The 20293-nt window shown below is 34.9% G+C and overlaps 1 protein-coding gene across 2 annotated transcripts in view; it reads right to left on the bottom strand.

Moving 5' to 3' along the window:
- The window catches only part of PKN2 (protein kinase N2), a 129295-nt gene that overhangs the window by 58049 nt on the left and 50953 nt on the right, over positions 1-20293 (bottom strand). For both annotated transcript variants that reach the window (XM_011284886.4, XM_011284888.4), the window contains exon 3: positions 4251-4405. In XM_011284886.4, coding sequence (XP_011283188.3) covers positions 4251-4405 — 155 coding nt within the window. The remainder of the gene's footprint in view (positions 1-4250; positions 4406-20293) is intronic.

Here is a 20293-nt window from a genome sequence, read left to right as displayed (position 1 = left end):
AATACACTCCATCACACAGATTTCAGAAATAAGTAAACCAATAATTATCCTTATTTTTCCATCACATATTGATGGCTTATTTTGCATGTACTAAATGTTACATCCAGTGAAAATACAAAGATTAATCAGGATGGTACCCTATAAAACCTATAGTTTAATTGAACAGATACAGATAATTATTGTATGTATCAGAATGTTTAAAGTAGTCAAAGTAAATTCAAAGGAAGATGGAATCAATTTTCACTGAGGGAATCCAGAAAGGTTTTATGGGCTGTTAATACAGATGAGTCTGGACTATATCAAGACTGGACACTTAGGGGAGTGAGGCCTGGATATATGGTCAGGTATTTTCAAATGAGAAAAAGGTCTGAAAATACCTGGATACATTTTAAAAGGTTAAAAAGAACCCCATATTTTAATAAATAGTTCATTTGCCGTCTGAAAACATCAGTGGAAAACATCTCGTCAACATGTCTTATCAAAGCCCTCATATTATTCTGAAAACCAATGGAGTTAGAGTCATGAAATTTACATTTTAATGTTGATAAAGATTATAAAGATGTAAACTATGGTAGTAGTAAAGCAGGGAAAGAGATAGGAGAGATGGAGGCTGCCATATATATATATATATATATATGTATATATATGCATATATACATATATACATATATATATATATATGTATTTTTTTTTTAGAGACAGAGACAGAGACAGAGAGAGAGAAGAGAGGCAGAAGGAAGAGAGAGAATCTTAGGCTCCACACACAGTGCAGAGTCTGACGTTTGGCTTGATCTCACAACTGTGAGATCATGACCTGAGCCGAAATCAAGTCTGACCTTAACCAACTGAGCCACCCAGGTGCCCCCAAAGGACTGCTATTTTACATAGGATAGTAGTAAAGAGCTCACTGAAGTGTTAGCATCTACCAGAAACTGTAATGGAGTGAGAGATGAAAGCATTTGGGAGAAGAGAAATCTAGGTAGAGACACAGTAAATGCAAGGCCTCTGAGGTAAGAGTGTGCTTGGTATGTTCAAGAGATAGCAAAGAAGCCAATATAGCTTGTAATGAGAGAGAATGAAAGTGTTTTAGAGAAGATCAGAAGGTATCTAGGGTAAATCATGTATGAACTCGCAGAGCCACAATACGGACTCTGGATTTTGTTCTAAGCATGCTAGAAAGCCAATGGAAGGTTTTGAACCAAGAGTGTGAAAATACATGACTTGGCTTTTAAAGGACAACTCTGGCTATAATGTGTACTAGGGTGGCAATTTTGTCATACAGAATTCAATAACCAGCGTCTTCAAGATGATTTTTACCACCAAAATAAATTCATTATCCCTGTCCCTAAATTTGCTCCCCATTGTGAATTACCTATATTTATGAAGGGCACCACCATCCACCAATGTGCCCACATAACCAATCTAAAAATCATCTTTGACTCTGCTTTCTTCCTTATAGCCAGACACCACATATTTATTCTACCCAAACAGCTTCATTCTGTCTTCTTTGCTTTTACTGCTGTTACAAGAGGAATGAAGCATGTTTAACCTGGACCCCTACAGAAGCCTACTTAAACTTGCTGTCTATATACTGGACCCTTCTCTAATTAATTCTTCAAGTCTGAGAAAGATGAATGTGAACTTCCTTAACTTTAAATCTGATCATGTATTTACTGTCTAGAAGTCTTTCAGCAGCTCCATATATCTTATAAGATAGAATCTCAACTGCTTAATTTTGTCCAAAGTACTTTATAATCTAGTTTGTCTTTCAATTATGCTACACCTCTCACTACGCCTCACTCACTTAAAGCTCTACCAGTGAAAGGAAAAAAAGTCTTGTTGGAATCACTTGAAAGACTTTTCCCCAAAATAAATGTGCTTTTCTGGAGATTGAGATTTGTTTTTCCAAGAGGGCATGGCCTTCCACTGAAAATGACTGCTAGAGCTAATATTCTACCTACCTCAGATATGTTGGGAAAGAAATAGGTTAAGAGTTTCTGCTACAGCCATACAAAAGCACTTCTATTTCTTAGAATAAGCCATGCTATTCAACAGTTCCTTACTCTATCTGCTGGGTTTACCCATCATCTTCCCTAGAAAGTAATTCCCTTTTAAACTCCAAATCATCCTTAAAATCTCATACTAAGACTTTAATGATTTCTTCTGGTAGTTAAGTGATCCTTACCCACTGTTTCTAAAGTAACTTGGACAAATCACTATTATATAATTATTTACAGGTGATATCTCCTTTTTGGACAGTAGGGCTTTTGAAAGTGGAATATTACCTGTTAAGTACCTATTATAAGGCATAATTTTATTACATTCATACTCCAGAACCCAGCTGTTAAGACCTTAATAAATTAATTAAATATTCCACATAACTTCAGTTTACAATTTTCCCTAATCTCGTAGAGATATACTTTGACCTTTTGAGAGGTTTAAAGATGAGAAAGGAAAACAGCTAAGACCAAATCTAGACAGAAATAACTGGCAGGTCTACGTCAGAGACTACAGAAGCTGTTATATGCTCTGGACCTCCACCTGACCCCTTCCCTAATTAACAAATCTCCTAATTAAAAATAAAAGGCTATTGGAAAATAATCTTTTGTTTTAGCAGGATGCTCATAGTTCTGTTCATTTTGGACCTGTATTTATCATAAGTTATCTATTTGTTTTACTTTTAATATGTCCATAAACCTGTTCAATTTGGGGGTGGAATGGGCAATTACAGACCACTTTAAAAATAGTGAAACCTATGGCCTTCTCATTCAGCCATTCATTCAAACACACTCCATTTTCCTTTAACTTCAAAGGGTTCATAAACATCTCAATCTAATCCATCAACTGTATATTTAAAAATCTTATTCTAGAGGGTGGTAGCTGGATAAATTTAAATATACCCATGCACTCACAACTCCAAGAACACTACTGCCTTAAAACAAAAAAGTCCAAATTGATAAAAATGAAAAATGCTCAAAACTAAAGGTCAATATTAAAAATAAAAACACAGAAAAAACAACGTGCTATCATGTATTATATATCAAATAGAAAAAACTGTATTTCTCTAAAGATAAAAATTTATTTGAAATATGGCATATAATCTAATTTTAATTACTAGGCTTAAAAAATCTTACTTATTAACATATGCACATTTCTCTCTTTTCAGCATCTTCCCAGATTTCTTTGGGTGGGTAGGTAGGGTGCATAACTCCAAGTAAAAAATTCCACCCCTGCTCCTCCCCAATTTTAAATTCTTAAACGAAAACACACACACAAAAACCACCCCAAACACAAATAACTTTAACTCTGAAATTACTTAAGAAATACCTATAAATATTAAAGAAACATTAATTTTCAGAGGCAAGATCTTTACCAATGCAGATTTTATAATAAGTCCACCTTTCTAAGACTTTTTAGAAATTATAAAATTATAGAACCTTAGATTGGAAAGAACCTTTACAATAATCTGGTTCAGTGGTTCCCAACATTTTCTCTTCTACATTATACCTCAGAACAAGGACACATTCTCATTAGTAACAACTGTTCCCCATAAAAATGATTCTCAGTGAGGAGTTACATGCCCATACCAGATTCCCCAAGAACTCACAGGTCTAGTCCAATCAGTACTGCTAGAATGTCCTGTCTTTTCATCTGTCCTTTCCTAAAAACCCATGATAGAGTGATAGAAAACTCATTAGAGCCTAAATTTTTAAAAGTAAACTTTTTGTCTTAGAACAATTTCAGATTCACAGAAAAGTTGCAAATATGGATGGTCCTTTACTCACAAAAGTAAATTTTTTCTTGATTGATTTTGGTAGGAGTAAGCAATTTTAAAAATATTATTTTAAAAACTATTTGTTTCCAACCTATTTCATTGTCAATACTTTCAAATTTGGAGGCTAAATTGGTCTTAGAAATCAAAAAACAGTGTTTAAACAGCAAAAGCACAGTAAGCACAAAAATGCACAAACTGTGGCACTACACAGACCGTGAAAAGGATACTTGTTTACAGTGTAAGAGCTTACAGAAGAAGGCCGAGCACCTTGTTTGACCTCAGCTGTGAGCATGCACATCAGACGATCACATTTTTCATCCCTCTGTGCATGTTCACGAATGACTGTGAAGGTGCCGCAAGTACTGATGCTGGGGTCACAAATAAATTTTATCAGGTGGGTGAATTCACACATATGGAACCTACAAATCATGAGGATTGACTGTATAGGTTTACATTTATAATTTATAGTACTTACCTTTGAAGAGCCATTTGAATACATCTGTATCATGTTCTCTGCACCTTGTTTTACTTTAAGTTCTATATCCAATTGTTTTTGTAAAGCCATCAATCTATTATTGCTAGTGGAACAACGAGGGTCACTGCTAGGGGTATCTGGAGTCCTTGGGCAATCTGTAAATTAAATAGTTATGTCAAAATTACTAGGACAAATTGCTGTTTAAAAATGAATGTTAATATCCTCAAAGAATAAAGAATTACAGGGTTTGAGATGAGCTTAATGTCACCTAAATGGAATCTCTTTATACTTACAGATAATGTAAGACTACAAGCCAAGAAAATGTTCAAGTAGAGTTGCAGGATCATCTGCCAGGGATATACTGAGTCTGAAACTGAATTAGAGCATCGCCCCAAGTTTTCTCAACACTATTATGTTTAAATTAAATTAATTTGACTAATCTATTCAAAATATCCAACAATTAAACTAAATCTCTACTCATTACCTGACTAGAGAGCAAAGCACATTTAAACATTATACAAATTCCTCTAAAGTAATTCTTTTTAAGTAGAACTAAGGATACTTCAAATATAATGCCAGCATTCTTTATAGTAATAATCTAAGCACATATATAAAGGACTTCACATTTTGTTTTCTATTAGGAGGATGTTCAGTCACAACGGAAAATGTTTCAAAGATACTGACAAATACCACACTGCTGGTAGGGGGATATCCAAAAATTCAAGTCCATGGCTTCTCATAAAGCATATGTGGTGCTTCTATTTTAAAACAAAAACAAAAACTTCAGCTAGAACCTTCTCATTATTTTGAATAATCCATTATCATTGAAATACTAATAATACATCATGAATACTAAAATTCATCATGTTGAAGTTCATTATTTTGTGTTTTATCTGCCCTATGTCTCTTGTCATAAAAAAAATAAGCTAGAAGACGAGAGTACTAGACCTGATTTAGTTATAAGTATTGGCAACCACTGGAAAACTGTCTAAACTGCAAGTTACTTAACCTTTGTGCTTCAGGGTTCCCTTCTCTCCTCTGCAATAAAAGATGGTGTGACCAACTGATTTTAATGAGTATGTTTTATATTTGGCTTTACATTCCTTCAAAAAATTCATTAGTTTAAAAACATTTCAACATAATTTGTTAACTGACTTGCAAAAATACAGGTGCTATGCTAAATAACGACATAAAATACAATTTTATCATTTATATACTATGTTACAAAGTGTACGTCCTGATGTAAGTGCTCTATAAACTCATCCATCCTCATAAATAGCCCTGTAATGAGCATTGCACCCATATTTCAGAAACAATATGTATTTCAGAAACAACAATATTTCAGAAACAAATACATATATGTACGCATATTAATCTTAAATTTAAAATAACTTGAGACAGATATTATCCACATTTTACACATCAGGAAATAGGCAAAGTTGCACAATTATTGAACTGAGATTCAAATTCAAGAAAGGTTTCTACTGTAACTGAATTTCTTGCATTATAAATGAGCTGCTCCAAAAGGTGATTTTGCAGAGGACATATTCTTATAAAAAACTGATATTAAGTATAGACAACTTTTCAGATTAGGCTCACAAAAGAACTACTTAACATATTGCTATGGACAGAATATTTATGTGTCCCCAAAAACGCATGTGTTGAAGCCCTAGTGTGATGGTATTGGGGGGTGAGCCCTCTGGGAGGTAATTAGATCATTAGGATGCTCTTTCTCTGTCATGTAAGGATGCAGAGAAAAGATGTTGCCTACAAACCAGGCAGAGGGCCATTACTAGAACTTTGCCCCTGCTGGCGCTTTGATCTCAGTGTTCCCAGCCTCGAGAACTGTGAAAAACAAATGTCTGTTTTTTAAGTCACCCCATCTATGGTATTTTGTTGAAGCAGCCTAAACTAAGACATACACACACATATATATAATAGTAGTTAAGAGTACCCAGGTTTGAATCTTAGTTTTGGAACTGAGATTCAGTACAAACCAGGTCATAGAAGGTAAGTTACTTAACAGCTCTGTGCCTCACTATCCTTACTGTTAAAAAAGTAAAAATAGCATCAAGCTCACAGGATTATTATGATTGAATAAGTTACATGTACAGAGCTTAGAAAAGGGCATGGTGCATGATATTCAATAAACATTAGCTAGTCATACTCATTGGATGAAGTATAAGCATATCTCCTGTTGAGGCCACAAATGAAATTCACATTAGTAATGACTGAACAGTTAAGTGTATTCAGATCGTGAATAATTAGGTTTTCTTTGTTTTTTTAAACTTTTCTTAACATAAATGATAAACGACTCTTGAAAGAAATCATAACCACATAAAATATGGCATACAAAGTTAATTTATAGTAAGCACATTTTAAAAAAGAACTGGGATGCATTCACAGAAGGCTCTCAGTTGAGAAAAGTGTGGAAATGTGTTATCTGTAAAATAGTTGATGGTATTTAGTTTAGGATGAGAAAGAGAAAGGATTCTTGTTAAATATCTGTCTATGAAAGAAACTGTCCACTTATAGAGAATTAGGGCAAGAGAATTAGAACAAATGGGTAAAGGTAGTGAGGGCAAAAATTTTATCACAGAATATAAAGAAATTCTTTACATTTTGAATTATTTAACAATGAAATAGTTCCATTAAAATGCAATAAAATCCTTGTCTCTGGAGGCATTTATACAGAAGCTAGATTATAATCTGTAAAGGATGCTGTATGAGAAATTATTGCACATTAAAATAGGTTGTACTAAGGCAGTGAATGATCCATTGATTCTAACAGTCTATGAATTTGTAACAGTACTATAATATCTAACACTATTTTTATAGAAAAGTATTGTCAGTTTTAATAAGGATTAGAAGAACATGAGAAATAATATAATGATTAGGAATCTGGGCTCTGGAGGTCCGAATGCCTGGGTTAAAATCCTGTGGCTACTGCTTACTGGTGTGGTCTGGGTCATACATTTACATCTCTGTGTTGCAGTTTCCTCAGCCACAAATTGGGGGTTATTGTGAAGATAAAGCCTGTACAGTGCTTAGGCCAATGTTTAGGGCTCAATAAAATTACATGTCAGGGCACAGTTAAGTAGCTGGTATTTCTGCTTATTTAATCTTCGAAGGAATTCACAAAGTTTTGTAATATAACCTCACTTTACAAATAAAAACAACCAAAACTTAATTCAAGTAATTTGCAAAAGTCAAAAAGTGTATGCCAAGGCAGAAATTTAACCTTAGATAGGTCTTGTTTTATAAAGCCCATTTTTTACTCCTTTAGAAGTTAGAGAAACACTTTTCTGTCCTCCTCAGATTTCACCTATTTTTCCTTTTTTCTTAAAAAAAAATTTTTTTTTTAACATTTATTTATTTTTGAGAGACAGAGAGATAGAGCATGAGCAAGGGAGGAGCAGAGAGAGAGGGAGACACAGAATCCGAAGCAGGTTCCAGGCTCTGTCAGCACAGAGCCTGATGTGGGGCTCGAACTCACAAACTGCGAGTTCATGACCTGAGCCGAAGTTGGACGCTTAACCGAATGAGCCACCCGGGCGCCCCTTTTTAAAAAAAATTTTTTTTAACATTTATTTATTTTTGAGAGACAGAACATGAGCAGGGGAGGGGAGGAGAGAGAGGGAAACAGAATCCAAAGCAGGCTCCACGCTCTGAGCTGTCAGCACAGAGCCTGGTTTTTCCTTTTTTTTTTTTTTTTTTTTTAAAGTTTTTATTTATTTTGAGGGAGAGTGAGTGAGCATGAGTGGGGGAGAGTGAAGGGGACAGAGAGAATTCTAAGTAGGCTCCAGACTGTCAGCACAAACCCCGAGATCAAGACCTGTGCTGAAACCAAGAATCCAAGAGCTGGATGCTCAACCAACTGAACCACCCACGCGCCCCAATCTTTCCTTTTAATGAGCTACTTTTCTTCTCTCCAGTTTCCTTTTTTTACAGATTATGGTAAATTACAGCATTATAAAACATATGGTTGCCGGTATATTTGCTAAACGCTTTTCTTCACATAAAACACATTTCAAAACAGGGGCGCCTGGGTGGTTCAGTTGGTTGAACGTCCGACTTCGGCTCAGGTCACGATCTCGTGGTTTATGAGTTGTGAGTTCAGGCCCCGCGTAAGGCTCTGTGCTGACAGCTCAGAGCCTGGAGCCTGCTTCGAATTCTGTGTCTCCTTCTCTCTCTGCCCTTCCCCCACTTGTGCTCTGTCTCTGCCTATCAAAAATAAATAAATGTAAACAAAAAAAAAATAAAAAAAAAACACATTTCAAAACAGCGTTTACTAGAATTCCCCATTAATGTTCTCCTTTCAAAAAAGGCAATTTTTAAAAATTTTGTAAGATGAAATTATTTTTCCACTCTAAGAACAGCAAATGTTGAATTTTTTTTTTTTAAATAAAATGTTTATTTTTGAGAGAGAGGGCTGGGGAGGGGCAGAGAGAGACAGATAGAATCCAAAGCAGGTTCCAGGCTCTGAGCTGTCAGCACAGACCCCGATGCGGGGCTCAAACTCACAAGCTGTGAGATCATGATGACCTGAGCCGAAGTCTGATGCTTCACCAACTGAGCCACCCAGGCGCCCTTGAATCTATTCTTAAGTAGGCTGCTCAGAGCCTGGAGCCTGCTTTGGATTCTGTGTCTCCCTCTCCCTCTGCCCCTCCCCTGCTTGCGCTCTGTTGGGCTCTCTCTCAAAAATAAATAAAAGCATTAAAAAATTAAAAAAAAAAAAAACAACCAACTATATGTTATACAAATTCACTAAGAAGGCTTTAATATAATGTTTACATAGTAGAATCAGAGAGGTCCCAAATAAAGTCCCACCTTCAGAGCTAGGCATTAAAGGCTGTATGCTGACTAGGTCTAAGTTAACTTTCCATTACTGTTTTTCATCAAACTCTATGTTCACTTAAAAAAAAAAAAAAATCTCTATCATCCCAGAATGCAATGCACTTGACTTCCTCCATACTACTGTTAACTCAGCTTAGGCATTACTTTTTTCTTTGCTAACCATCCCCCAATCTGATCCCCTTTTTAATATGTTTTCAAAGCATACCTTCTTCCCATATGTGTGTGTGTGTGTGTGTGTGTGTGTGTGTGTGTATAATATAGTGTTACAATAATCTATTTTCATGTCTGTTTTCCCTCTGAGACTACAAGCATCTTCAGTGCTGGGACTTATACTTAGCTATTTTAATGGATGAGTTTAACACCAAATTAGATATAGAAAAGTAGCAGATTACTCATGAAAAATAAGGAAGTTTAAAAATGAGGTGGGGGGAATACAAAATGAAAGATAAAGACACAGAGAGCAAAAAAGAATCTAAATCTGTGTTTCAGGAGCAAAAAAGAAAAATGATTCAAAGACATTATGTGAACAGATAATGACAAAATTTTCAGAACTTATAAAAATATCAATCCATAAATTCAAGCTATTCAATCAATTTCAGACAGAAATATACAGAGGAAAAGAATACACATGGACACATCATGGTAAAACTTCAAAAAATCAAAGACAAAGAGAAAATCTTAAGAGCAGCCAAGGAAAGGGTACTTTTAAGGAGATACTGTAGATTAACAACAGACTTTTCAAAAATAGTAATGAAAGCTAGAAGAAGACAGAATGACAGTTTCCTTACAAGATACAATTATCAAGCTTATATTGCAAACTCAGTGAAAATACCTTTCAAGAATAAAGAAAAAATTAAAGACTACCAAGATGGAAAGAATGTCACAACTATAAACTCTTAAAAAGAAAACTCTAAAAGTGATTAGAAATAGGTATATCAAAAGAAAAATAAGGAATGAAGAGCACAGAAAATGGTTTACTATGGGAAACCTTAAATGACCACTATGTATCAATCAATAATAAAGTCATGTAAAGGTTTCAAGAGGCTAGAATAAAAAACTAGGCATTCTAAGGCCTTTGAATTGTATGGAGATGGGAAAGAACAGTGATTAACACTACAGTCTCTGATAAGAATGCATTGTGTACTGTCTAAATTAACTAAAATTTCCAAAATAATTGACTCATGTTTCAAAATACTATAAAAATGGCAAGAAAGAAGAAACACTGAAAGCACAAAATATAAACCCAAATATATCAGTAATTATTTAAATATAATGGACCAAATGATCTAGGTAAAAGACAAAGACTTTAGACTGATTAAAAGATTTGTCTAGGTAAAAATGAGTAAAATTAAACTCAACTATATGTATTATTTACAAGAGACATATCTAAAACATAGTAATACAGAAAAGTTGAAAGTAAAAGACTAGAAAAAAATATTCAATCAATAATCCCAACCCCAAACTATATTTACAACAGACAAAAGATACTTTTCAGGCACAAAAATAATTGGAGATAAGAAAGTCATTTCACAATGATAAAAGGTTCAATTATCATAAAGACCAATCAATCCTAATTAGTGGGTGCTCAATAACATGGACACAAAAGAAAGTAAAACTGACAGAATTCAAAAGAAAACAGCAATTTCACATTCCATTAAATATTAACAGTGTTTTTAGTAATTAATAGAATAAGCAGACACAAATCCAGTAAGGATGCAGATTTTAACACTACAACAAAATGCTTAACCTATAAACATACTAAGGATAACACGCAACAACTGGAGAATGTGCATTATTTTTTTGGCACACACAGAACATAAAACAAGTATCCACACAAGGCACTACAGTAAAATTAAAAAAAAAAAAAAAAAACAATAAATAAAGGATAACTGGGAAGTCCTCATGTTTAATAAGAAACAACACTTTAAAAAATTATTTATTTACTTTTGAGAGAGACCACATGCAAGCAGGAGAGGGGCAGAGAGAAAAGGGGAAAGAGAATCCCAAGGAGGCTCCACGTAGAGCCTGGCGTGGTGCTAGATCTCCCAAACCCGGAAATCATGACCTGAGCTAAAGTCAAGAGTCAGATGCTTAACCACCTGAGCCACCCAGGCACCCCTCACACTTTTTTTAAGAGAGTGTGTGTGCAGCCAGGTACCCCAAGAAATGCACTTTTAACCAGTTCATGAGACCACAAAGACATAATGAAAATGAGAAAATATTTCAGGGGTGTCTGGATGGTGCAGTTGGTTAAGTATCCAACTCTTGATTTCGGCTCAGTTCATTACCTCATGGTCGTGGGATCAAGTCCCATGTGGGGCTCCACACTGAGCATGAAGCCTGCTTGAGATTCTCTCTCTCCCTTTCCCTCTGCCTCTGCCCCTCCCCTACTTGTAGGTGCAGTCTCTTTCTCAAGAAAAAAAAAGAAAGAAAAAGAAAAAGAAAAAATATTTCAAACTCATTAAAAACTTTAGGTGATATCGGCATCATGGTGTCACAGATGTTCCTCCTTTTTGTCTTTCTTTTGTAACAATAAATTACACATCCATCTATGTGGAATTTGTGGTATCTAGCATCATAGGCCAAAGGACCTGGGAGCCATCTTATCCACATTAGCATCCAGTAATAGGCAGACAAATCTTGGTAACCCAAAGAGAATCAAAGACTTAAACATAAGACCTGATACCATAAAACTCTTAGAAGAAAATGTAGGAAAGAGCCCTCAACAATAGCCATGACAATAGTTTTTTGGATATAACACCAAAAGCACAAGCAACAAAAGCAAAAATAACTTCAATCCACATCAAACTAAAAAGTTTCTGCACAGCAAAAAACAATGAACAAAATGAAAAGCAACATACAGAATGGGAGAAAATGTTTGCAAATTATCTAATAAAGGGTTAATATCCAAAATACATAAAGAACCCACACAATGCAATAGTAAAAAGGAGAAAAATCTGATTAAAAAGTGGGTTGAGGAACTAAATTTTTTTTTTTTTTTCCCGGAAGAAAGCATTCAATCATCAAGAAGACAACAGGTAATGACTGTCCTCAAGGCTATGGAGATACAGGAACCCCTGTACACTGGTGGTGGGAATGTAAATTGGTACAGCCATTATGAAAAAGTATGAAGGTTCCACAAAAAATTAAAAATAGAACTACCATATGATTCAGTAATCCCACTCCTGGGTATATATTTAAAGGAAATTATACTCACAATAGCCAATATATGGGAAAAAAAAAAACCCTAAGGATCCATCAATAGTAGTATGGATAAAGACACAGGGTGTGTGTGTTTGTATTTATACACACACACAATGGAATATGTATTATTCAGCTATTTATGCAACATGGATGGACCTTGAGGACATAATGCTGAATGGGGTAAGACAGATAATATGTATATTATCCCTTCTATATGGAATCTAAAGAAGCCAAGATGTGACAAAACAGAAAGTAGAATGGTGGTTACAAGATGCTGGAGGGTGTAAAAATTGAGGACATGTCTTTAAGGGTACAAACGTGGACTGGTAAATAGGTCCTGGAGATCCAATGCACAGCAGAGACTAGATTTTAATTGTTCCCACCACATAAAAGATGATAATGATGTGACTTGATAAAGGTGTCAGCTAATGCTAGGGTGATAATAATATTACAATATATAATGTATCAAACCAACATGCTGTATCCCTTAAACTTACAAAATGTTACATGTAAATTATATATCAACGAAAATAAATTTAAAAATTTACATATGGAAACTTCTATGATGCAACTAAGCAATACTGAGAGGATTATTCATAAGCCCTGAACACATATATTAGAAAAGAGAATAAATTTAAGATGCTAAGCATCTGTCAAGTTAGTTTTTTTTTTTTTCAGTTTATTTATTTATTTTGAGAGAGAGAGAGCAAACAGGGTAGGGGCAGAGAGAGAGGGGGAGAGAGATCCCTGTGTAGCGTCAGCACAGAGCCTGATGTGGGGCTCGAACTCATCACGAACCATGAGATCATGACCTGAGCCAAAATCAAGAGTCAGAGGCTGAACCAACTGAGCCACCCAGGCACACCTCAAGTTAGTTAAAAAAAAAAAAAAAATCCATGTAATTCCAAAGAGAACAGGAGAAAGGAAGTATTAAGGTCAGAGCAGAGATTAACAAAATAAAATACACAAAAGAAAGGATCAGTAAAGTGTGTGTGTGTGTGTGTGTGTGTGTGTGTGTGTGTGTGTGCGCGCGCGCGCGCGCGCGCGTGAGGTGGGGGAGGTGTGAAGGGGGCATAATGATAATATGGGAAATCTCAGAAAAGTGATCAAAGAAGAAAAATGGAGAACATACCAATATTATCAATGAATGAGGGAATGTTACTATAGATAAATGTGGACTTTAAATGAATAACAGATATTATAAATTTTGTCAATAAATTTGAAAATTAAATGGACATCTTAAGAAACTAATGTCACCAAAATTAAGTTAAAAAAGGATAACAATTACCTATAAAATTCAAAGTACTATGAAACACCTTAAACTAAAACGTTAGAAAATATTTGCAATCTGTAAGTACCTGACGCTATAGATTGACTAACTTCATACTCCATCTTCAATCTCCTTCTCTCTTGCTTAAAACAAGAGGCAAGGGGGAAAATAAAACGAAATTTCTCAGTCTCACTTGCAGTTGGGGGTTAGGAAGAAGGCAGTGCATGTTGCATGTGACCCAATCCTACTGCAGATACAAGTATGACATCTGTAGGTTTATTTTTCTGAGAATGGTTTTGCTTTTCTGATAAAAAGAGACTTGCTAAGCTTTCATCATCCTGGTGGAATAAAACTTGGATTTTAATAAGAGCTCAAGAAAAGGCTGTGAGGTAATCCTACAAAGCGGGCAATCAGATCAGAAGAAACCTAAAAACAGAAAGCTCAAAAAGTGCCATCCATAATGGCTGAATTATTTGTTGACTTGTCTTTGGCTTGGGATGACTGTGGGGAAGGAGAATGGATATTCTTTAAAAATTCCTACTGCTCTCGGGGCGCTTGTGTGGCTCAGTCGGTTAAGCATCTGACTTCGGCTCAGGTCATGATCTCACAGCTCATGAGTTCGAGCCTTGCGTCTGTGCTGACAGCTTGGAGCCTGGAGCCTGCTTTAGACTGTGTCCCTCTCTCGCTCTGCCCTTTCCCTGCTCATGCTCTGTCTCTCTCAAGAATAAATAAACACTAAAAAAAAATTCCTACTGCTCTCACATAGGCCTGATGCAGGAAATCATATCATCTATGTGGCCACCAAAAAGTTAGTTTAAATTTATTTTAATTGGCCTCAGGTTGATAATGCTTCTAGGCATCTTACCAAAAATATGCAAATCTTCTTTTTAAAAAATGCATTTTAAATCCAGACTTAAAAGAATTCCCACAGATAAAGTTCCAGTGAAAATGTGCACACAATTAGAAATCACAAAGCTCAGGTAGAAAAAAATTCACCACTAGTGAGAACACTACACTGTAATGTGGCAAAAATTTCACTTATTATCATTATTTTCTACCACATGTGAAAAAGTGTATCTAATAGGTAAAACTAAATACAAAGGATATCAAAAGAATGACCAGGACAAGAGACTGTAAAATATTAACAAAACAGAACTTCTAGTATTAAAAGTTATATAACAGAAATTAGAAATACAATATATGTGAAAAAGAGCAAGCTGGTCACAGGTAAAAAGAATATTGGAGAAATGGAGAGGATTTGAAGAAACTGTCAACGCATCTAATTGGAGTTCTAAAATGAAAGAGTTCAGAGTATATAGGAGATGCAATATTCAAATAAAAAACAAGGGCTAAAAATTTCCCATAATTGATGAAATATATAATCTCAGATTCAGGAAACCTAACAAATCCTAAGCAAATCAAATAAAAGGAAATCTACACCATTTTATTAAAAAAGCAGAACACTGCAGACAAATATTATCTTAAGAAAAGCTAGGGAAGTATCTTTTTGAAGTGTATACCTTCAGGACAAAAAAGAAACAAAATAATTCTAGAAGGAAGGTCTAAAAAGCATGAGGAAATGGTGGACAAAGAAAATGATAAACATATGGGTAATTATAAACCAACAATGACTATATGAAACAATAATTTCATCTAATTTGTGGAACTGAAGATAAAATGATAGAACTAGAATATGGACAACAATGGCATGTAAGTTAAGTGTAGTTAAGCAGACTGGATTTAAAGTATTCTAAGTTTGTTGTGTGGTGTGAAAAGAGGGTATCCCATTCACAGTCTAGCTGACAAACAGAAACCACACTAGATATTTTGAACAAAGGGAATTTAATACAGGAAACTGGTTACATCATAAATATCTAGATATTATGCAAAGGAGGAGGGACAAAACAGTGATAAAATTAAAGACTTTAGTCAGGTGTACTGCTTTGGAAGTCACCAGAAAATATGATGTAGTTAAAATGTCCCTAGGGAGGAGATTTTCCAGAGCCAGAATGAGGAGTAAAAACAATTTGTTAGTAATTTCACCAACAACGTTTAGAGCAAAAGATACGCTGTTTTTGGAGCTTTTAGTATTTTCTCCAAAACCACAACTGAGCAGTTGGCTTCCAAGATGAATTAGAGTTCTAGAACATAGGAACAATCCATATCCTTAGAAGGCTCCTGATTACTTAAGGTCCAGCCTTAAACTGGCTCCTTCATTTGGAGGTATATAGTAACACAGCTGACCCTGAGCCTTCCCAACCCCAAGAAAGCTTCCTCAGACTTTATCTACATCCAACAAGAGGTTTCATGTTCAGACTTAGAAGAGCTTAGGTGCTCATAACTGACCTTTCGTCAAGCTATTAAAATGCCTTATTCACAAAACACCCTAGAAAGGGCATATATAGTCTATCCTCCAGGTTTTACAAATGAGAAAAACAAGACTTAGAGGGGATGCAAGTGGTGTACAACCATACAACTATATAATGGTCCAACTTGGATGAGATCTCAGATCATATAACCTTTGATCTTTATTTTATACACAGCTGATGCCCAGTGATCAATATTCATTAACTGGTACTTAGACGGCCAGGATGGCTGATTATGGAATAAGTCTATTTACTTATTGCATTAAAAAAGATAGCACGAGGGAATACTGTTGAAACAAACCTAGCCAAATCTAAATTAATAAAAGTAGTAGTATGCTGAAGCACTCTATCTCCCTCACAAACTTCCATCTCAAGTCTTAGCTACTGTTCACTCACCATCATTCTGGTATTTACCTGGTATTTATAAACTGATATTTTAAGAATAAACTGCTCCAGAATCTTGCCATGTGTTACAGTTATATTAACTGTTTGTATTTTCCCCCAAAGCCAGCTTTTTTATTTAAACACAATGGCTCACCTTATATAGCCATCTCAACATGCTCAGACTATAGGAATGCTCATGTATTATTAATGGCTGCTTAATCAGTTATTTTGTGTACTCAGGATGGCCTCTGTCATATGTCATCAACTAAAGTAATGTCGCTGAGAACTTTTTTCTTTTTTGAAGTTTCCTTTTTTTTTTTTTTTTAAAGTTTATTTTATTTTGAGAGAGGGAGTGGAGGGGCAGAGAGAGAAGGAGTGAGAATCCCAAGCAAGTTCCATGCTGTCAGCCCAGAGCCTGACATGGGGCTTGAACTCACAAATGTGAGATCACGACCTAAGCCGACATCAAGAGTCAGATGCTTTTAACCAACTGAGCCACTCAGGCACCCTGCTGAGAAATTCTGTAACTAGTACACACTCTGGTTTAGCTTTCTTAATATTTTATAAAAATAGCATGGATAAGATTGTGGGCTGTAACATTTTTTTGTTTAAGCTGAAATAAACAACGTAGGCATGAAAAATTTCAGAACTGCTTGTATCTGTTATATTACATCTTAATGTCTGAAAACTGTCCTTGTATTGCCTGGTAGAGAAGACGTCTTCATTCTGTACATAACTCTGTACCTAGGGCATGCACAGTTCTTTCATAAATTCTCCTTAAGATAGTGCTACCTTGTTTTTCTTCTTTCCTACCTCTGACACCAATAATGTGTGCCATCAACCACTATACATCTGTTGGACTGGTTAAAAAATATATTAACGATACCAAGAGCCAGAGAGGATGTGGAACAACCAGAGCTCTCATATATTCCTGATGAGAATGAAAAATGGTATAGCCACTCTGGAAAAGATTTTGGCAGTTTCTTATAATGTTAAACATACTCTAACACATAATGTAGCAATCACACTCTTCAGTATTTACTAAAGTGAATAACGTGTTCACACAAAAATCTATTAACAGGTAGATACAGCAGCCTTACTGATAATTAACAAACACTGGAAAACTACCCTGATGTTCTTGGTTAATGGATAAACAAATTGTGGTATATCTATACAATGGACTTACTACTCAGCAATAAAAAAGAATGAATTATTGATAAATGCAAGAACCTGGATGAATCTCAAAATGCAATATGCTGAGTGAAAGAAGTCAGTCACAAAAGATTATACACTTTACGACTCCATTGGTAGGACATTCTTGAAAAGCAAACTATATGGAGGAGGGGAAGGAAAAAAAAAGAGGTCAGAGTGGAAGAGAGCCAAAGCATAAGAGACCCTTAAAAACTGAGAACAAACTGAGGGCTGATGGGGGGTGGGAGGGAGGGGAGGGTGGGTGATGGGTATTGAGGAGGGCACCTTTTGGGATGAGCACTGGGTGTTGTATGGAAACCAATTTGACAATAAATTTCAATAAATAAATAAATAAATGAATAAATAAAAGAAAAGCAAACTATAGTGATAGAGAACAGACCAGTGGTTGCCAAGGAATATGGAATGAGGAGAGGGTGTGACTCCAAAGAAACAACACTGTTCCTTTTTCTGATTATGGTGGTTAGATAAACCTAGCGTATATTAAAATTTATGAAATGGTATACCAAAAAAGAATCAATGTTACTGTGTATTAGTTTTTTTTTTTTTTAAGTGTATCATTAAAGAATTCAAAGGTTAGGAATCTATGAGTCATGTAATCTCATGATTTTAAAGATGAGGAAAGAAATCCAGGGGTGTTATAAGTGACTTGCTAACTACTCAATGGCAACCCTTTCCTTAAGAATCCAAAATTTAATACAAAGTATGTTTATCTCAAAATGAGAAATTCAGTGAGAAATAAAAAATATGTAGAATCACATAACAAATCAGGCTACATATTTCACACTTATATTTAATACATATAAAAGTCAATTACAATTTCTATGCCATACTTAGGTAGACAGGTCAAGAATTAAAAAAAATTAAATTTTTACTTCTATTCAAGAAACACTTCATAAACTTCATTTGGAAAGAAAACTCCTTTAATAGAGTTATTATCTCCAGAATTTAGAGGAATTTCTGAAGTTAACTCTAAAAAAACTCCAACATTATTGGTTCTATACAAATCAGTATTTCCCTTCTGGATCTTCTAGATATTAAAGAAAATATCCATTACTTTAATAGGTAAAAATCAGTCTAAGTTTGGTGAAGTATGAGAAGATGGAAATGGGAAGAGGTATAAGAAAAGGAAATAAGATGAAAACGGGCTTATACTATACAAATTACCAGCTATACTTCACAAAATATGAAATACATTCTTATCATCTTCTTTAGGGATAATACACAAAAGTGAAATATTCAAGATACTGGTTCTTTCCCAAATATTTCCCTTTGGAGTCTCAGGTGCCAACTAAGACTTAGATTACCACTCCAGTTGACAGAGATCCAATAATCTTTTTCTTAAAGTACATTCAACCTCATCTAATAGTATCTTTATAACTTCTATGTGGGCTAGTTCCAATGAGACTATCTTAAAGTATACAAAAGGTAAACAGTTATGGGCTTGAAGAAAACATCAAAAAAATCAATTTCTTGCTATTCCTAAGAATAAATGAACACTCAATATATTTTACCAATAACAGTCCCAAATGATCAGATTTTGATATTATAATATGCAATATTTCAGAGAGTTTTATAGTTAAGTCTTGAAGTTCATCTGATAAAACTCCTTATTTTACAAATAAAAAGCTAAAGATTAAGAGTTAATTATTTCAGAAGTAAAGTGAGAGCGGGCCTAATTAGGTACATAGTAATTATTCATATAATGCAGACTTAAATTATGTTCCTTTTCTTTGAGCATTAGGCTCGCATACCTCTAAGATGAGAGTTATTAATATTAATAAACACTTGTTATTAATCCACATACTTCACAGGACTGAAAGCAAAGAACTACATTCTTGAATCTTCCTGTCAGACCTAATTAAAGTAAATGATTTTGTTTACCTTAATATGCAATTTATTTTTTTTTTAATTTTTTTTTTAATGTTTATTTATTTTTGAGACAGAGAGAGAGACAGAGCATGAACGGGGGAGGAGCAGAGAGAGAGGGAGACACAGAATCGGAAGCAGGCTCCAGGCTCTGAGCCATCAGCCCAGAGCCGGATGCGGGGCTCGAACTCACGGACCGTGAGATCGCGAGATCGTGACCTGAGCCGAAGTCGGACGCTTAACCGACTGAGCCACCGAGGCGCCCCAATATGCAATTTAAAACACAGAAAATTTTATGGCAATCCGACCTAAATTTAATTTTGAACTACTTTTAATCTTGTCTTTTTTATTGTTTTTTACTGCTATTATATAAGTGATGATGGAAAAAGAAAAAAAAAAAAACTTATTACCAAATTGTTATGAATATGCCATTTGCAAAGAACAATTTTTTTAATAAACTCAAAGTCAGGGAAGATTTCACAGCGATAACCAAATTGGCTTCTGAGAAAGGAAAAGAATTTGACAGTAGGACCTAAAGCTCATTTCTTTATATGAAACTCTAAGAAAGACAAACCTAAAGTTACAGACGATAGAATAGTGGCTGCTTAAAGCCAGGGATGCAGACTAGAGATTGAGAATTAATGTATACAAGACAACCAATGAAGTGATGGAAATCTTCAGGATCTACTGGTTGCAGTGACAGTTACCTAGGTACATACATCTGTTAAAACTCATCAAATCATATACTTAAACTATGCATTTTATCATATGTAGTTTATATTTCAGTAGAGTTAGTTTTTTAAGAGGGACTGGGAAAACGAAATAGGCTATTCTTCATGTGGCAAAAACTCTTCAATATTCCAATTACAAGGTAGTTATCAGTA

Source organism: Felis catus, chromosome C1 (genome assembly GCF_018350175.1).
Source record: "Felis catus isolate Fca126 chromosome C1, F.catus_Fca126_mat1.0, whole genome shotgun sequence".
Lineage (NCBI taxonomy): Eukaryota > Metazoa > Chordata > Mammalia > Carnivora > Felidae > Felis > Felis catus.
This window is presented reverse-complemented; position numbering and strand designations above follow the sequence as displayed.